This window comes from Castanea sativa, chromosome 9, assembly GCF_040712315.1.
Source record: "Castanea sativa cultivar Marrone di Chiusa Pesio chromosome 9, ASM4071231v1".
Classification (NCBI taxonomy): domain Eukaryota; kingdom Viridiplantae; phylum Streptophyta; class Magnoliopsida; order Fagales; family Fagaceae; genus Castanea; species Castanea sativa.
Window position 1 is genome coordinate 42,479,036 of NC_134021.1, and position 18,679 is coordinate 42,497,714.

General features: G+C 32.4%; 1 protein-coding gene and 1 pseudogene across 1 annotated transcript; both read left to right on the top strand.

Moving 5' to 3' along the window:
* Nucleotides 1-1,146: 1,146 nt before the first annotated feature.
* On the top strand, nt 1,147-4,844 carry LOC142609253 (alpha carbonic anhydrase 4-like; annotated as a pseudogene).
* A 7,316-nt stretch (nt 4,845-12,160) lies between these two features.
* LOC142609368 (alpha carbonic anhydrase 4-like) lies at nt 12,161-17,276 on the top strand. The gene is made up of 7 exons (XM_075780938.1): nt 12,161-12,266; nt 13,581-13,798; nt 14,416-14,522; nt 14,644-14,749; nt 15,875-16,033; nt 16,140-16,193; nt 17,190-17,276. Exons 1-7 carry the CDS (start codon nt 12,161-12,163, stop codon nt 17,274-17,276), a joined length of 837 nt encoding a protein of 278 aa, XP_075637053.1.
* The last annotated feature ends 1,403 nt before the right edge of the window (nt 17,277-18,679 follow it).

Below are 18,679 nucleotides of genomic sequence, written 5' to 3' on the forward strand. Positions count from 1 at the left end.
GAATATTCAATTGAAAAGTAACACATTAAATCATTTTAATAGGTCCCACAATTATATATTAAATAAGTAATATGATTAAAATTACAAATAAATACTCATTTGAGTTGACACTTAATGAGTTTGAGAAATAGAAAAGTTTTCCTCTATCTCAGTTTCCTCCCACGGTCCAACCCATTTTCCTCCAACACATAAAATTCAAGTGTATTATTAAAATGAGTCATATAACGCATTAAATATATCATGTGAGTAAAACTGTAAAAGTACACGATGATGGTTTTATTAACCACCATGTAGTTATAACAGAATGAAAACTATGACAAGGGAATAGATCTTGTCTTAGCATAACGAAACCTTTAAATTTATAAGGAGATCCTTGAATCAACAAGGAAAGCCTGAAATTTACCTATAAAAACTAAAAAGAGAAAACCTCTCTCTTGAAAACATTAATAGATATTTTGAACTATCAGAATTTCGTTTTACATATTGCAAGCTTATTTATAGGCTCCAAAAGACGTATTTTACAGATCAAAATACTCCGATTCTAATAGATATTCTATTATAATAGGACTTTGATTCGAGTAAAAATCCTTAAAAACACCTAAAATATAGTACTTTGATTTGAATAGAAATTCTTTGAAAAAACCTAAAATATAGTAGTACTATGATTTGACTAAAAATCCTTTAAAAGACCTAAAATCAAGGAAATACAATCCTAAATAAAAAATTCTGAAAATTAACATGAAAGTTCAAAAACTAATTAACGGTGAAAATTATCCCCTTTATTATGTCCTTTGGATTGGGAAAAGTTTCCTATAAACCAATTTGAAGTTAAAAAAATTTCAAAAAATTTTATTTCCATCCAAAAAGTTTTATCAACTTAAGAAAATAATAATAATAATAATAAGAGGTAGAAGAAGAAGTCCAAGAAGAAGGTTGTTTATCCCGTTAAGCCCTCATAACTGTTCTCTGCATGGGAAAGAGTACGCAATGCTAAACTTAGCTTGGCTGGGTTCCGAAAATAGTAGTCAAGGCACTCCGATTCTAATACTATAAAAAGCAAGGGACACGAATACAACATAGGCAATGCTAAAGTTTTAAACACAAACCCCAACAAACAAGGCCAAGCCAAAAAAAAAAAAAAAATCCATGGCCTTCTTCCACACCAACCCCAGTATCATTTTTCTCTTTCTCATTTTTCTCATTCTCTCATCCCACCTCTACAATGTCTCTGCAGATGACTCTGAAGTGGGTATGTTACCTCTTTCTCTTCTCTCTATCATGTAGTTTTTTTTTAGCTTCTTTCCTACTTGTTGCATCAGGTTCCAAGACCAAGAGAAAACAAGGAAACAATCTTTATTTTCTTTATGTTTGAGAAAATAAGATTCTCTCTCCCTCTCTCTCAAAGCTTTTACTTCACTTTCTTGATATAAATATATCTTTTTTTTAGAGAGAGTTCTAAACTTATAGCATTCGCTCCCGAGGATAGATATTTATTAAATTTGCTATATATTCGCAAATGGGCTTATTATCGGTACTTATCAACCGTCCTATTTATGATATGACAAAATAACGATTGGGGCTACATTTAGAAAGAAAAAAATTGATTTTTTTATCTTAAAAAAGATATGGAAGATAAAATGGGAAGTTTTAACACACTTCTAACCAATTGAGCCTTAGTGTAAGATCATAAAATATCAGATCATGACTACTTTGAATAATTGTATTTAAATAATCTTTTCATGCCTTGCAGAGGATGAAACTCCATTTGCTTACCTTGAAGACACTGGTAAAGGTCCAACGAAATGGGGCAACATGAATCCACTTTGGAAAGCTTGTGGTAATGGAAAATTGCAATCTCCTATTGATATTCTGAACAGTGGGGTCCAGGTTTTTCCTAGCTTGGGGAAATTAAAATGGGATTACAAACCAGCTCAGGCTGTTGTGAAGAGCAGAGGACATGATATTTCGGTGAGCTGCCAGCCTGCTACTGAAGCTATACTTTTTTATCCTTTTCCATGGTTATAATTTTTATTAAAGACCAATTTGGTTAATGTTTATAAGTTTAATCTAATGAATGTTTGAGTTACATACCCACCAACTTGGACCATTTGGAACTTGGACAGGTTAATCATTCAATGATCAACCTATTCTGTTTATAGAAACATACATCACATGGACAATTTATACGATCCTTACAGGCTTTTAACTCCTTAAATATGTAATTGGATAATTCTATTGCACACGTGTGCATTTACACTACCAAAATATAATTGAAAAAATGATTTTAAGTTGAAAATGAGACTTAAAGTCACGATTTCAGTTGTTTTGGGCAATGTGTAAATGCACACAATGGGTGCAACAAACATGGCCTAAGATGCAAGTATGTGTGTGCATGGGTATACACACATACATATATATATTATCTCATGAGGGTTTTGAAGTAGTAATGGTAAACATTTCCTTACTTATATTGAGTAATAGACGTACTAAATGAGTATAAATATATCGATCTTTTTATTACCTATAATGGATGTTTCACCAGGTGGTCTGGAAGGGGGATGCCGGATATATTGACATAAATGGGACTCGTTACAATCTGTTACGGGGTCATTGGCATTCGCCATCTGAGCACACATTCAATGGATCAAGGTTTTTGTTTGCCTTCTTTTTTTCATTTGATACATCTACGGGCAAATTGATTTTTGTACAACCCACTCCAAACATTGATTTTGTTTCCGTACAAAAATCTAATCTTATGTTTTCAGGCTTGACTTGGAGCTCCATTTAGTTCATCAAAACCCCAGTACTAACAAGACAGCTGCTATTGGAATTGTTTACAAATATGGCGTCCCTGATCCCTTGCTTACAAACGTATTTAGATGGTTTTCTTTTCATTCTCTTCTAGACTTGCATATGCATATGCATATATTTATGTACAATATATTGAAATAAATGCATCAAATTATTTATTAAAACTATAGTTATGAAATGGATGTTATTGCAACTGTGACAAATTTGGCCCCCTGTCCCCTTCCTTTCAATGGAAATATTCATTCAAGAGCTAAAGTTTTAAGTTCCCCAGAAGTCACATTACACACCCTTCATTTTATCTCTTTGGCAATAAATATTAGAAAATGATTAAGCATCCATAAGGATCAATTTTTAGGTTTTTCAAAATGGTTTGGAATACAAAAGTAATAGCATACGTTTCACATATATGCATTAGAAGAGTATTGTTCATCATGAATGAATCAAAATCTTAGTTTGTCGTGATTATTTCTTCCAATGAATTTTCTTGATTATTGATTTTCTTTATGCCCCCCCCCCCTCCCCCTTTTTTTTCTGAAGTTGCTCCACCACATAAAGTCAGTTGGGAAAGAAGAGATAAATTTGGGGATGATGAACCCAAGAGCTATTAATTTTGATAGCACAGAGTATTACAGATACATTGGTTCTCTTACAACTCCTCCCTGCACTGAGGGTGTCACTTGGACAATACTCAAGAAGGTCCTTGGCTAAGCACACAATTTTCTCAAACAATAAATGAAATATTGGTTCTGTTACCTTTTCCTTTACTCCATATATGCACTTTCCAACATACAACTTTTTTATAGGTGATAACAGTTTCAAGGGAACAAGTGGCAGCATTAAGGGGAGCTGTTCATGCTGTAAGTGTTTCTGAACTGGGTTGACATCATTTTGATTAGATACTCCACAGAAATTAAGGATCTGCAGGACTAACCCTATAAGAATGATGATATAATCATAAGCTTTTGTTATTCAACTAAAAATCTGAATATGATGTGACTTACGAGTTCCAAATCTGACGAATAGTATAACGGCTAAATGCTAATTGACAACTTAGTTATAATAATCATTTCTAAATAAAAAATATCTATCAGATGCAAGATAATTCTCAATATAGAATATTCTAGTTGATTTAATCAACATGTCTTTTTTGGCATTGGAATCTCTGAAGTGGATGGTGGTCCTATACAGACATACAGTGGTTGCCACCACCTGATTTTTGGAAGATGCCATAATGGTTGTTCTCAGATTTAAAAGATAATTACAAAGATGAAGCTTTATTCTTGACCAACATATTTTCACTCATTCACATCACATGAAGCTAGGCTTTTTGGCTTATTTTACTGGAACTCTAACCGCTGATGTTTGAAGAACTTTTTCCAAAATAAAGAGAAAAATTAATAATTACTTTGCTTTCAAGTTAAAAAGTAAAATGGGAAATGGGAAGCCAATCTATTATATTTGTTTTTGTTCACTTTGATATATGTATATAATATGTATTAAGGTAGATGGGTTTGAATCTTCTGTAACATTTACTGCTGGTCTCGGGAAAGCTACTAATGGACAATGGCGCATCATTTGATATAATTAATGCATGAATCAGTAAATACATCAGTCATAAAGTAAAGGAAACAATATAAAAACTAGCAAATGGTGAAGGAAATGTAACAGAAACAATTTTCCTCTAAATTGCCTATTCACTTTAGGCCAATGTGTATGCTTTTGTCTTGATCACTAAGAAGCAAATTCATTTTCAAAGACATCGTTATTAATTTGATTGCTGGTTTGTCTTTTTTAGGGATTTGAGTCAAATTCAAGGCCAACTCAGGAATTGGGTGGAAGAGCAGTTCACTTTTACACAGAAAAGACGAATTGAGGTTCTAATTAGGTTTCCGTAATTTGAATATTGAAGTAATACTTGCTGAACCACATAACTGCATTGTCTCCAAATAAGAGATTTTTACACACACCAACTAGAATACCTTCCCTGTGTATCTTGAGACAAAGATGTCGTTACCTGTTCATCAGGTAAGTGAAATAAAAATATGAAAACTGACATTTCTGTTAAGTTTCTAAGTAAATGTTACACCATATGAAATAAGAATTTAGGAGAAGTTTACCATGTGATTCATGCAAACATTGTTATCATTCATTCCTCATAAGGATTTTTTTTTTTTATGACTATTTGGATTCTTGCCTTGTCAAACACAGAAGTGCATAATTAATACCAGTATTCTGAAAATTAAAGGGTATTTCCTTTCCCCAACAAAGAAAGCGAGTGATAGTAGAAACCTTAAGCGATGAGTAAATGATGACAGATTAAACGGGATAGCTAACTGGAAAAGGGAACTCTTATAGGGAAGGTTAATTCTTACAATGGAAGAACAAGTGAAAAAGGAAAATACGGCTAAATGAAAATATAAACGCAAAATAAGGACTTGCAGTGCCCTTTAAAATTTTGTTGCAGAGTTTTGGTCAGCATGACACTACAGCATATACTTGCATCGATCGAATCTGGTGTTCCATTCTGCTTCTCTTCTTTTTCCTTTTTTTTTTTTTTTTTTTTTGGTATTCAATAATACAATGAGGGGGAGAGTGGGTTTTGAACCATGTTTCCCTCGATAAAAAGAGCATGCTATGCTACCGAGCTATAAGAATCTTGTGATTGTGTCCCAATCTTACGTTGCAGTTCATATCACTTCCTATTTGTAACTATTAATTACACTTAAGTGATTCCTAAGTCTATAGGTTTGATTAGACAATGCTCAAGGTGTTACAAGTCAAAATATAAGAGTATTATAGCTGCAGAAAGGATAATTCAATTTCTAAAGAGTTCGACCAATCAAGAAACAAATTCAACCGATCAAAATTCGCAAACATGAAATTTTTGCAAAATTCTATTTCAACTCAAGCTTTGCTAAAACATTTTGGGTTTCAAGTGAAACACTTATAGTAAATAAAGAAAAACCCTAACTACATTTTTAGAGCTTTTGAGAGACTTTAGAGATGCTCTAGTAATATCTAAAAGGTATTGTGCATTCTTCTTTCAAAGTAACTATCGGAAATCATTCTCATACCGTTAGAACCGATAAATCTGAAGTTGCTGTAATAAGATCAACAACTGTTAATGATCTAAACCTTCAAGGGTGGTCTTGGAGTCATAAACTGGAGAATTTATGTTACTAAACCTTTGAGTGGGATTAGGGGTGTCAATTCAGGTTCGTGTCGTGTCGAGGTAGGGGTATTCGACTAAATAGCTAAACCCTAACTCGACCCATTTAATAATTGTGTCATGATTCTTTAACCCTAACCTATTAATAAAACGAGTTGACTTGACCCAACTCATTTGACACATTTAATAAACGAATCGTGTTGGGTTGACATCAATGTAACACAACTCATTTCAACCTGCATAACATTAAATATAACATTCATCTAGAAATAACTTTTTTTACATCCCGAAAGTAGTACATACACTTCAAGTTTTTAACCCACATTCAAAATAATATAGTTCAATAAAAATATAATATTCATCTAAAAATAAGTTCTTTACACTCCAAAAGAAGTGCATACACGTCAAAGAGAGAGAGAGAGAGAGAGAGAGAGAGAGAGCAATAATTGGTTTAAGAGTTGACACTTTGAGTTTGAGAATTGGACATAAGAAGAGTAGTACGACTAAAATTATAAATAAATAATAATAATAAAAAAAAAAGATATTTATAAGAAGGTTTAGATATTTATGATTTGTAGGGTTTAGAGATCTAGGTTTTGTAAAGTTTCAATTTTCAATTATATCATTTGTAAATTTTTGTAATTACTCACTTTTCTTTTTAAATTTAAAATATATGTTGGATATAAAAGGTATTTGACATATCTAAAATGAATTGAATATTTATTTGTTATACGAGTTAAACGGGTTGTGTTAAATGAGTCATTTCGAGTTGACACAAGTAAATTGGCATGTCAAACGTGTCTATTGCGAGTTACGCGGGTTAACCTACTTATGACACGTTTCTTATCATGTTGCTTTTAAGTCGACCCGATTATGACCCAAACTCATTAAGGCCCAATCCTAACCCGAAAAAACCCGTGTCGTGTTCGCAGGTTGGGTCGAACATTGACACCCCTAAGTGGGATCTCAAAGTCACAAGCGTGGGTGCTTGTGTTACATTAAATCCAAGAAGAGAAGAAGCACATGGTCGTGTCAGTAAATTCCTACTTTAGGTAGCAATAGATTTAGGGTTAAATCTAATTGTAAAAACTTCGATTCTCTTATAGTGGATTTGTTTTACCTTAAGAATGGTTAGGTTAAATCATTCCCAAGTTTTTATTTTGAAACAGTTTGTTTCATTGGTTTTCATGGGTCATCATATTATAGTGTTATTTACTTTTCCACTATTGTACATTATATGATTTATTATTGTTTAATCTAAATCTAAATAATTAAACTAAGTAATCACTTGGCTAATATATTAGATTAAACAATTTGCTTAAAGGGGTCTAAACAAACAACCAATACTAAATAGCACATTGTCTAGTGGCCTCATAACTTAATTGAATGGGAAAAACAAAAGGATTGAGAAGCTTGTCAGCAAAACAGTATCCACGTTCTTTCTTCACCAAGCTTTTGCCCTATAATAATCAACAAAGCAGAAAAGAACCTGGCTGTAAGCTGCATTTGACCTGAAGAATACGACTCATGTGCTTGTTGTTGGAGACCAAAATGCACCCACATATAGTAGAAATACGTGGAAAGCTAAGGATATTAACCAAACAAATGGAGGATCGATGAAGTCTCAACTAAACTAAAAAATTATATCACTTATTTTTCCCTTTAAGAAAAATCATATATGTAACTGTTTTTTATGAGAATTCATCTTTTTATTCTCTTTTCAACCTACCTGTAAATAGAATTGATATTAAAACTATTTCAGATCGAAGGAAAATGATAATTACAATACAAAAGTTTTAGTTTCAACACAAAGATGTTATATATAAAATATTATAGGGATACAAAACCTTAAAAAGAGTTACACAACTCAAAAAAACACATATACGACCATACTCAAATGTGCCTCTGGCAACTCAATTGTGATGATAACATGCCAACAGACCACTGGTGATCAGACAGCAAATCCCAGACTCAAAAGTGCCTCTCGCAACTCAGTCGAGTCAATTCTGCCACTCCTGTCCCTATCAAATCTCTAAAATTATCCGGAGGCATTTGCAATAGAGTAGTAGAAAATTAGAAAAACAAATTTGAATTTGAAGAGAGAAAAAAAAGTGTTTTTAATATCAATTATAATTTGAAACCTCTTACTTACCCTCCAATGCTGTAGACTGTAAAATAATGCAGTGAATTCCTTAGATCCTACACTACAATCACAAATGAAACAAGTCAATAAAACTTTGTAGGAGGAAAACAAATAGATTCAAAGTAAAGCACAAATTTGAGTAGTTTATTCATTCCAAAACCAAAATAATCAAATACCAGCAACAAATTAATGTTTCTATTATTAATTATGGAAAGAGGAGTTATTCATATGCAAAGTCGAAAGATTCAATTAAAATTTTGACTATCATGTAAGCACTAATTGTTAGGGTAAATTGTTCCACAATTCTTGATATCTCAAGGTTTTTTATTTTTTAACAACAAAGTGGGGGATGGGGATTCAAATCCAAGTCAAGTTAATTTCAAAAGAATATAAATAATAACGCTCTTGACTTCTAAATAACTCAAGTTAATTAATTATTAAGTATAGGAAAAAAAAAAACAAAGTCATGATGAGTTGGGTTTAATAAAGTCACTCTAGATTTCCTTAGATAAGAACATGTCAAGTATAATTTTTATGTTTTTTTTTTCTTCTATGGTTCAATAATTGAGGGATGTAAATTAAACTTTAAAGGTCTCCATTGAAAACAATAGAAATTTGTCAACTAGTTGAGCTACAAGGCTTTACATATCAAATATAACTTGGGTCATTTCATTACATCGAAATGGACTTCTTTCACTAAGGAAATTTATTAAAAACGTAAAATTTTAAATACATTTATACACTATATTAGGTGTTAAAGGGGCAAAAAGAGAATTTCCCTGTTAGTGAAAATAGTGGCAAACAAAGAGATTCCTGAGACAAACAGAGTTTAAATCTTCTGTCTCACTTTTCTTACTCCACTCTATACTCTACCAATAAAAACTTGCCACGTATTCACCTAATTAATTAAATATTATCATTATTGACTTATTAATACTGCATTTAATTAACAGTAATATTTAATTAATTAGGTGAATACGTGACAAATTTTTATTAGTAGAATACACAGTGGCGCAAAAAAATTGAAACAGAATATTTCTACAAAGACAATAAAACACCAAAGAGTCAAAGCCTAGTGTTTTATGTTCAGCATTTTCACTATTCACGGATTTATGACACTTGTTTAGCAAAGAAAATGAATCATGACACTTTTTACAGCACCTTTTTACCGATTATTAATTACCGTTTTATTTCAAGGAAAATTATCTTTATCTCTTTGCATGAGCAATGATAAGTTGATAACTTCAACTTTTGTTAAAATCAAATGTTATACTTTGTATCTCCCATAAAACTTTTTGGTGGAAGACCACGTAAATATTTTTTTTCTTAAAATTGTCCATAAACAACTAAGTAGAAACTCAAATCCTAATCACAAAGTTAGAGTCTTTTGGCTAAATATTGCAAAAAATGAAGTTTTTTGTTGTTATAGGCACTGTTCAAAGTTATTTGGTAAAATGAAGAAAGAAATTGAATTTCGGCAACAGCGTTACCAAAATTGCATAAAAAAGTATGAGAGAGAAATAAATTTGCAAGTGATAGTAGGATTTGAATTTCGGTAATCCCATTACCGAAATCCTGCTGCCCAAACCATTGCCTGAGTGAGTGCCCAAATAAAAAAAAATAGGGCAATGCCATTGACAAAAATGGGGGAAAAAAAAAAAAAAAAAAGCCAATTGAGGTGCCATTGCCGAAAATGGGAGAAAAGTATTTTAAAAAAATCAATTGTGGCAATGGCATTGCCGAAAATGGGAGAAAATATTAAATAAATAAAAAAAAAGAATCAATTGTGGCAATGGCATTGCCGAAAATGAGAGGAAAAAAAATTGTGGCAACCAAGTCGCCGAAAATGGAGGAAAAAAAAATGCTACGTCCACAACATTTTTCACAACAAATTAAAAGTGATTAGTTATTATTGGTTTAAATTTAAACCTAATACTAAGATAAATTTTGTGCCCCAATAATAACAATCAGTAACAACCTGCCAGTTAGGATTTGTTGTAAAAATATTGTGAAAATATTGTGGACGTATCATTTTTTTTTAAAAATCATGGTGCCGAAATAGAAGGAAAAAAAATGGCAAATTGTTTTTTTTTTTTTTCCCTCTATTTCGGCAATGCAATTGCCACAAAACAATTTGCCACTTTTTTTTTTCCTTTCTATCTTGACACTATGATTTTTTTTAGAAATGATGCATCCACAACATTTTCACAACAAATCCTAAGTGGCAGGTTGTTACTGATTGTTATTATTGGAGCAAAAAAGTAATTTTAGTATTAGGTTCAAATTTGAACAAAAAACAACTAACCACCTGCAATTTGTTATGAAATGGACGTAACATCTTTTTTTTTTCCCTCCATTTTCGGCAACTTGGTTGCCACAATTCTTCTTCTTCTTTTTTTTTTTCTTTTTTTCCCTCCCATTTTCGGCAATGCCATTGCCACAATTGGTTTCCATTTCAGCATTTTGGGCACTTCACAGTCAGGTCTGGCAGTATGGGCAGGACAAGAATTTCAATAATCTCATTACCGAAATTCAATTTTCTCTCTCCCCTTATGGATTCTACTTTTTCTTGCAATTTTGGCAACCCCTGATGCATTCTACTTTTTCTTGCAATTTCGGCAACACCGTTGCCGAAATTCAGTCTCTCTCCTTATTTTTCCAAATAACTTTGAACAGTACCTATCACTACAATAAACTCCGTTTTTTGCAATTTTTAGCCAAAAGACTCCACAAAGTTAGCCTAACAAATCAAATTTAATATAATTTGTGTGAATTTCAATTTAATAATATTTGTTAGAACAAGTCTATAGGCTGTAGATTTTTGTTTCCAAATAAAAGAAAAACATATTGAAGTTTTCTTCCACAATCCATTATATGATTGTTTGCAAAAGCAACAACAGGTATTTAATTATATGACTCCTTAAATCATTTAAACAAGTAAAGTACATGTGAACATTCAATTAAAAATTAACACGCTAAATCATTTTAATAGGTCCCATAATTATTAACTAAGAAATATGATTAAATTGCACATAAATACTCATTTGAGTTGACACTTAATGAATTTGAGAAATAGAAAAGTTTTCCACTATCCCATTTTCTTCCCACGGTCCAACCCATTTTCTTCCAACACATAAATCCATTCAAATGTATTATTAAAACAAATTCTATAACTCATTAAATATTTCATGTGAGTAGAAGTACACAATGATGGTTTTATTAATCACCATGTAGTTGTCACGGAATGAAAACTGTGATAAGGGTTAGATCTCATCTTAGCATAACAATACGGAGATCCTTGAATCAACAAGGAAAACCTGAAATCTACTTGTAAAAACTAAAATGATAACTTATCAAAAAAAAAAAAACTAAAATGATAAAACCTCTCTCTTGAAAACATTTATAGATATTTTGAACTATCATAATTTCGTTTTACATATTGCAAGCTTATTTATAGGCTCCAAAAGACTTATTTTTCCTCTCAAAATATTCTTATTCTAATTGATATATTAATTCTACTATAATAGGACTTTGATTTGACTAAAAATCCTTTAAAACACCTAAAATCAAGGAAATACAATCCTAAATACAAAAAAAAATTGAAAATTGACGTGAAAATGCAAAAATGAATTCACTATGTAAATTATCCCCTATATTATGTCCTTTGGATTGGGAAAATTTTCCTACAAACCAATTTGAAGTTAAAATTTTTTCAAGAAATTTTATTTCCATCCAAAAAGTTTTATCAATTTAAAAAAAATTATAATAAAAAGAAAAGAAGAACAAGTAGATCAAGAAAAAGTCCAAGTCTCTAAGAAAAATGTTTTATCCCGTTAAGCCCTCATAACCATTCCCTGCATGGGAAAGAGTGAGCATCCTAAAAGGGTACTTAGCTTAGCTGGGTTCCGAAAATAGAAATCAATGCACTCCTACTCCAACACTATAAAGAGCAAGAGACACAAAGACAACATAGGCAATGCAGAAGTTTTAAACACAAACACCAACAATTGCCATGTAAAAAACAAAAACAAAAAACCATGACCTCCTTCCACACCAGCCCCAGTATCATTTTTCTCTTTCTCGTTTCTCTCATTCTCTCATCCCAACTCTACAATGTCTCTGCAGATGATGACGATGAAGTGGGTATGTTATCTCTTTCTCTTCTCTCTATCATGTAGTTTTTTTTTTTTTTTTTAAGTTATGAGGAATGCAAACATATTGTTGTCTCACTTCATCTTCAAGGACTCTAATAACGATTTTGCTGGTCTTTTTATATTATTATTATTATTTGAGATTTGAAGGAATTGTTTCTTACTTTCTTTCCATGTTCTGCATGGACTCATAAAAAATACAACAAAAACAAAATCCAACTCCTTTTTTTCGGTTAATGTTTAAGAATAAAGTATGTATTAGCTTCTTTCTTAATTGTTGCATCAGGTTCCAAGGTCATGACCTTGGAAACAATCTTATTTTATGTTTGAGAAAATAAGATTCTCTCTCTCTCTCTCTCTCTCTCTCTTCATTTACTTTACTTTATTATTATTATTATTATTATTATTATTATTTGAGATTTGAAGGAATTGTTTCTTACTTTCTTTCCATGGTCTGCATGGACTCATAAAAAATACAACAAAAACAAAATCCAACTCCTTTTTCTCTCTGCATAGAGAAAAAAAATCCAAATAGGTATCCATATAGTACTAACAAAATATTAATCAAGATAAATATACAAAGTCATTGTTTCTTAATATGTTAAGATGTAATTCTCTACTAACAAAGACAAAATAATACAAAATAATATCATTTCTTAAGAGCATCGGCTATTAAAAAAAAAATTTATTTTCATAAACAAAAACTTACTATTGCTACTATTTGAAATGTTTCGTACAGTAGTTTTTTTGGTACTTAGTATTCTAAATACTAAATATTTATCATTTAGAACACTTGATGTTTGTACCTTAATATTTGACTAACTAGGATTTTTTTTTTTAATTTATTTTAAAGTTTTGTTATTGTTAAATTTTTTAGTTTGATAGTTGCTAGTTAGGTTAGGCTAATTAAAAGATACGGGTCTAAGTTTTTTAAAGAGAAAGTGAAGCTTTAGAAATAAAAAAACATATAAAAAATTTCTCTTTTTTTCTTTGAGCCAGGGGGCCCAAAAAAAAATTTCCCTTCTTTTTCTTTGGGGGGGGGGGGGCTTGGCCCCATGGGTATGTTGGCAAATGGGCTCGTTATCGGTACTTATCAACCATCCTATTTATGATACGACAAAAATAACAATTGGTGCTACATTTAGAAAGAAAAATTTTGATTTTTTATCTTAAATAAGATATGGAAGATAAAAATGGGAAGTTTTAACACACTTCTAACCAATTGAGCCAGAGTATAAGATCATAAAATATCAAATCATGACTACTTTGAATCATTGTATTTAAATAATCTTTTCATGCCTTGCAGAGGATGAATCTCCATTTACTTACCTTGAAGACACTGGTAAAGGTCCAACGAAATGGGGCAGCCTGGATCCACGTTGGAAAGCTTGTGGTAATGGAAAATTGCAATCTCCTATTGATCTTCTGAACAGAAGGGTGCAAGTTGCTCATAACCTCAACAAATTAAAAAGGAATTACAAACCAGCTCAGGCTTTTGTGAAGAACAGAGGACATGACATTACGGTGAGCTTCCTGCCACTGAGGCTATATACCTTGTTATTCTTCTTCATAGTTACGATTTTTATTATGTACCAATTCAGTTTATGTTTGCAAGCTTAATCTAGTGAATGCTTGAGTTGCATACCCGCCAACTTGGACCATTCAGTGATCAACTTATTTTGTTTATAGAAACACGCATCACATGGACAAGTTTTATGATCCTTCTAAGCTTTAATTCCTTAAAGATGCAATGGGAAAATTTTGTTGCACTCGTGCATTTACACACTACCAAAATATAATTGAAAACGTGATTTATGTTGTTTGGGCGGTGTGTAAATGCACACAAACATTGCCCGAGATGGAAAACACACATTCAAGTATGTGTGTGCGCGGTGGATTCTAATTAGCTCAACTGGTAAAGTCTATAATAATTAAATAAGAGATTTGGAATTCAATTTCCGCTTGCACCAAAAACTGATAGGTGTTTTGGTCTAATGATAAAGAGTAATTATAAGGAACGAACATCATAGATTGTGTAAAAAAAAAAAAGTTTGTGTGCGCAGCTATATACATATAATAGATTTACCAAATGAGTTTAAATATATTGACCATGTTATTATCTATAATGGATGTTTCATCAGGTGATCTGGAGGGGGGATGCCGGATATATTGAAATAAATGGGACTCGTTACAATCTGTTACAGGGTCATTGGCATTCACCGTCTGAGCACACATTCAATGGAAGAAGGTTTTTTTTTTTTTTGCCTTCCTTTTGTCATTTGATGCATCAACGGGCAAATTGATTTTTGAACAACCCACTCCAAACATTGCTTTTGTTTCTGTACAAAAATCTAATCTTCTGCTTTCAGGTATCCCTTGGAGTTCCATATAGTTCATATAAACCCCATTACTAACAAGATAGCTGCTATTGGAATTGTTTACAAATATGGCCGCCCTGATCCCTTGCTTACGAAGGTATTTAGATGGTTTTCTTTTCATCTGCTTCTAGAGATGCATAAATGCATATGCATATATTTATGTACTATTGAAATAAATGCATCACATTATTTATTAAAACTATAGTTATGAGATGGATGTTATTGCAGCTGTGACAAATTTTGCACCTGGCCCTTCCCTTCAATAGAATTTAGATGATTCTCTCTCTCATGCATATATACATAAGACATTCATAATATGATGCACATAAGTATTATTTATATAAATGCATGCTTTTATATATTATTGCATGTATACTACCATGCACATACTTAAAAAAGTACATGTATCCATGATCTTCTTAATTTGTCAATACAGTAATGAATATAGAGCTCAATGTAGAAAGGGACCTTACATCACAAACAATGCCAAGAATTTCAATTTGAAAAATTCATTTGTGTTTTATAATAGCTGTGTGACACATTTATGTCAAATGAGATTTACACTACACAAGAATTATGTTCAAAGAGATCTACAATCTATTACATAAGATAATTGTATGCCTGCTATCTGCAGTTTGTTTATATATGTGAACAATCATAATGAGAACCCTTTAGTTTATGCTGGACAAGAAAGGCTAGTCTAGCAATTGTGTTGTCTTAACCAAAACGCCCTTGTCATGAGTGACAATGTTAGGCCTTGAGTATATTTTACAAATGTACAACTATTGCAAATATCTCCTTTTTGGAGCACCTTGAAGCCACAGATGTGGAGTTCTTCAATCTAACCTTCCATAGGTTTTTTTATGAATACTTGAAGTTATCGTTATAGTTGTCCATACCAAATAATTCCATTATGACACCCATTAAAGAGTATTCATTCAAGAGCTAAGGTTTTAAGTTCCCCAGAAGTCATTACATACCCTTCATTTTATCTCTTTGGCAATAAAATATAGAAAATGAAATCATCCATAAGGATCCATATATAGATTATTTAAAATGGTTTGGAATGCAAAAGTAATGGCATACTTTTGACACACATGCGTTAGAAGGGTATTGTTCTTCATGAATGAATCAAAATCTAAGGTTGACATGTGATTATTTCTTCCCATGAATTTTCTTGATTATTGATTTTCTTTATGCCCCCTCCCTTTTTTTTCCAAAGCTGTTCCACCACATAAAGTCAGCTGGGAAAGAAGAGAAACCTTTGGGGATCATTGACCCAGGATTGATTAGGTTTGGGAGCAGAAAGTATTACAGATACATTGGTTCTCTTACAGTTCCTCCCTGCACTGAGGGTGTCACTTGGACAATACTCAAGAAGGTCCTTCACTAAGCACACAATTTTCTCGAACAATAAATGCAATATCGGTTCTGTTACCCTTTTCTTACTCCACATTTGCACTTTCCAACATGCCTCTCTTTTATAGGTGAGGACAGTTTCAAGGGAGCAAGTGAGAGAATTAAGGGAAGCTGTTCATGATGTAAGTGTTTCTGAACTGGGATGACATCATTTTGATTAAGTACTCCACAGAAATTAAGGATGTGCAGGACTAACCCTAAGGAATGATGATACAATCATAAGATTTTGTTATTTAACAAAAAATCTGATTATGATATGACTTATGAGTTCCAAATCTGACCTAGCATTTTGTCAATTTTTTCAACAAATAGTATATTTATTAATTGACAAGTTATTATGGTAACCTTGCCTCTCTCTCTCTCTCTCTCTCTCTCTCCACCATCTCTAAATCAAAAATATCTCTCAGATGCAAGATAATTTTCATTATACAATATTCTAGTTGATTTAATCAACATGACCATTTAGACATTGGAATCTTTGAAGTGGATGGTAGTCCTATACAGTTACACATCCTATATATCAAAGAAAGCATTTCAAAGTTGAAGTGGTTGCTATCACCTGCTTTTTGGAAGAAGTCATAATGGTTGTTCTGGGATTTAAAAGATAATTGCAAAGATTAAGCTTTATATTGACCAACATATTTTCACATGAAGCCAGGCTTCTTGGCTTATTTTAATGGAACTCTTAACTGCTGATGTTTGAATAACTTTTTCCAAAATAAAGAGAAAAATTAATAATTACTTTGCTTTCAGGTTAAAAACTAAAAAGAGAAGTGGGAAGCCAATCCATAATGTGCGTTTTTGTTCAATAATATAAATTAAGGTAGATAGGTTTGAATCTTCAGTAACATTTACTGCTGGTCTCGGGAAAGCTACTGATGGCACATCATTCGAGATACTTAATGCAAGAACAAGTAAATACATCAGTCATAAAGTAAGGGAAACAATATAAAAACTAGCAAATGATGAAGGAAATGTAACAGAAACAATTTTCCTCTAAAGTGCCTGTTCACTTTAAGCTCATGTGTTTGCTTTTGTCTTCAGCAAGAAGCAAATTCGTTTTCAAAGACATTGGTATCATGGTATGAATTTGATTGTTGGTTTGTACTATTTTTCAGGGATTTGAGTCAAATGCAAGGCCAACTCAGAATTCAAAAATAGCAGTTCAGTTTTACATACCAAAAGAAAGTGAAGCTTCTTCTTAGGTTTCCAGAATTTTAATTTAGGAGTAATACTTGCTGAACCACATAACTGCATTGTCTCTGTTGGTGCAAACACAATGATAATGGAAATAACACGAAGAGAAACTGAATAATACTTTTGAATTTTTATTAGTTTAAAGAAAGAGATTACACAACACTATTTGGACTGAGGCGCGGCACTCGCTCTCTTTAAGGAGATTCAAGCCCTTGGTTGGCTAAACTTTGTAACCGATGCAGACCGTCTCTGACTTGTCTCTCCCAGGATACAACAGCCCAACAAGTGTCGTATGGCTAGAACAACCTCTGCACAAAGTGTTCAAGCCCAAAGCTCCACCAGAAAGAACACCCTTCCTTGCCAAGAATCTCTCTATTTATTTTTTTAGTGTATATTGCAGTAACTTGGATTGTGTCTGAATGAGTCTATTTATAGGCTCAATGGACCTCACGAAATTACTACCCAAATTAATATGATTAATTAGATCCATTATTCTGATATAGTGGGTGTTACAAGATTAAATGTTGGATATTATTCTGAATGGGCTGTCAAGTAGGAGGATTCAAGGTGCTAATTCATTTCCAAATTTGACACCTCCACTCTTCACCTCCCCCTTGCGCACGTATCTGGCCCAATATTTGAGATAATTCATGTTAGCCCATTAATCACCACAATTAAAAAGAACCAAATAGTCTCTCTCCTTTTCAATGTGGGATTAAACATTTTCACTAACTCCTCATCTTCCACATTCACTCCCACATCTTTACATTTATGTTACAAAATTTATTCATTTTAATTCTTTAATATTAAAATGCTCCAACAATCCCTCACTCATTTTAATATTAAATTTTTAGTTAAAGAGAGATTACCAGGCAAAGATGAGTCACTATGTATCATGAAGGTGTGCTCTGCATTGAACCTTCACTTAGTAAAACAGCGATCTCAACTCCAGAGTCGTAGTGGTCTCCGACTTGAACTAGGACTGCTTTAGGGAAATTAAGCGTCACTGCTTACACATAATAACCCAGGTGTTGACATGAGCTTTTATAGCTATCACTTTACGGCCATGTGCTGATCCCGGTTTCATGAGTGTATTTGAAATTAAGTCCAAATCTCATAGGGAGCGGCCCCACCCCCACACTCACATAGGTGAAATTTTGTCAAGGGTGCTCCTGTAATTCTGACACCCCACTCATACGAGCTACAAATTTCATTAAGAGTTTTTTACTCAACCTCTCCACATTACAGGATAAATGCACTTACATTATAGGGATGAACAATTAAAAAATTATTTACAAAATAAATTGTGCATTTCTTACGACCATCGTATAATTCGTTTTTCCCATTGAACCCAATTCTCAAGGTCTCTGGTCTTTGGGTTGGGTATCCTCATACATGGCTCATGATTCTA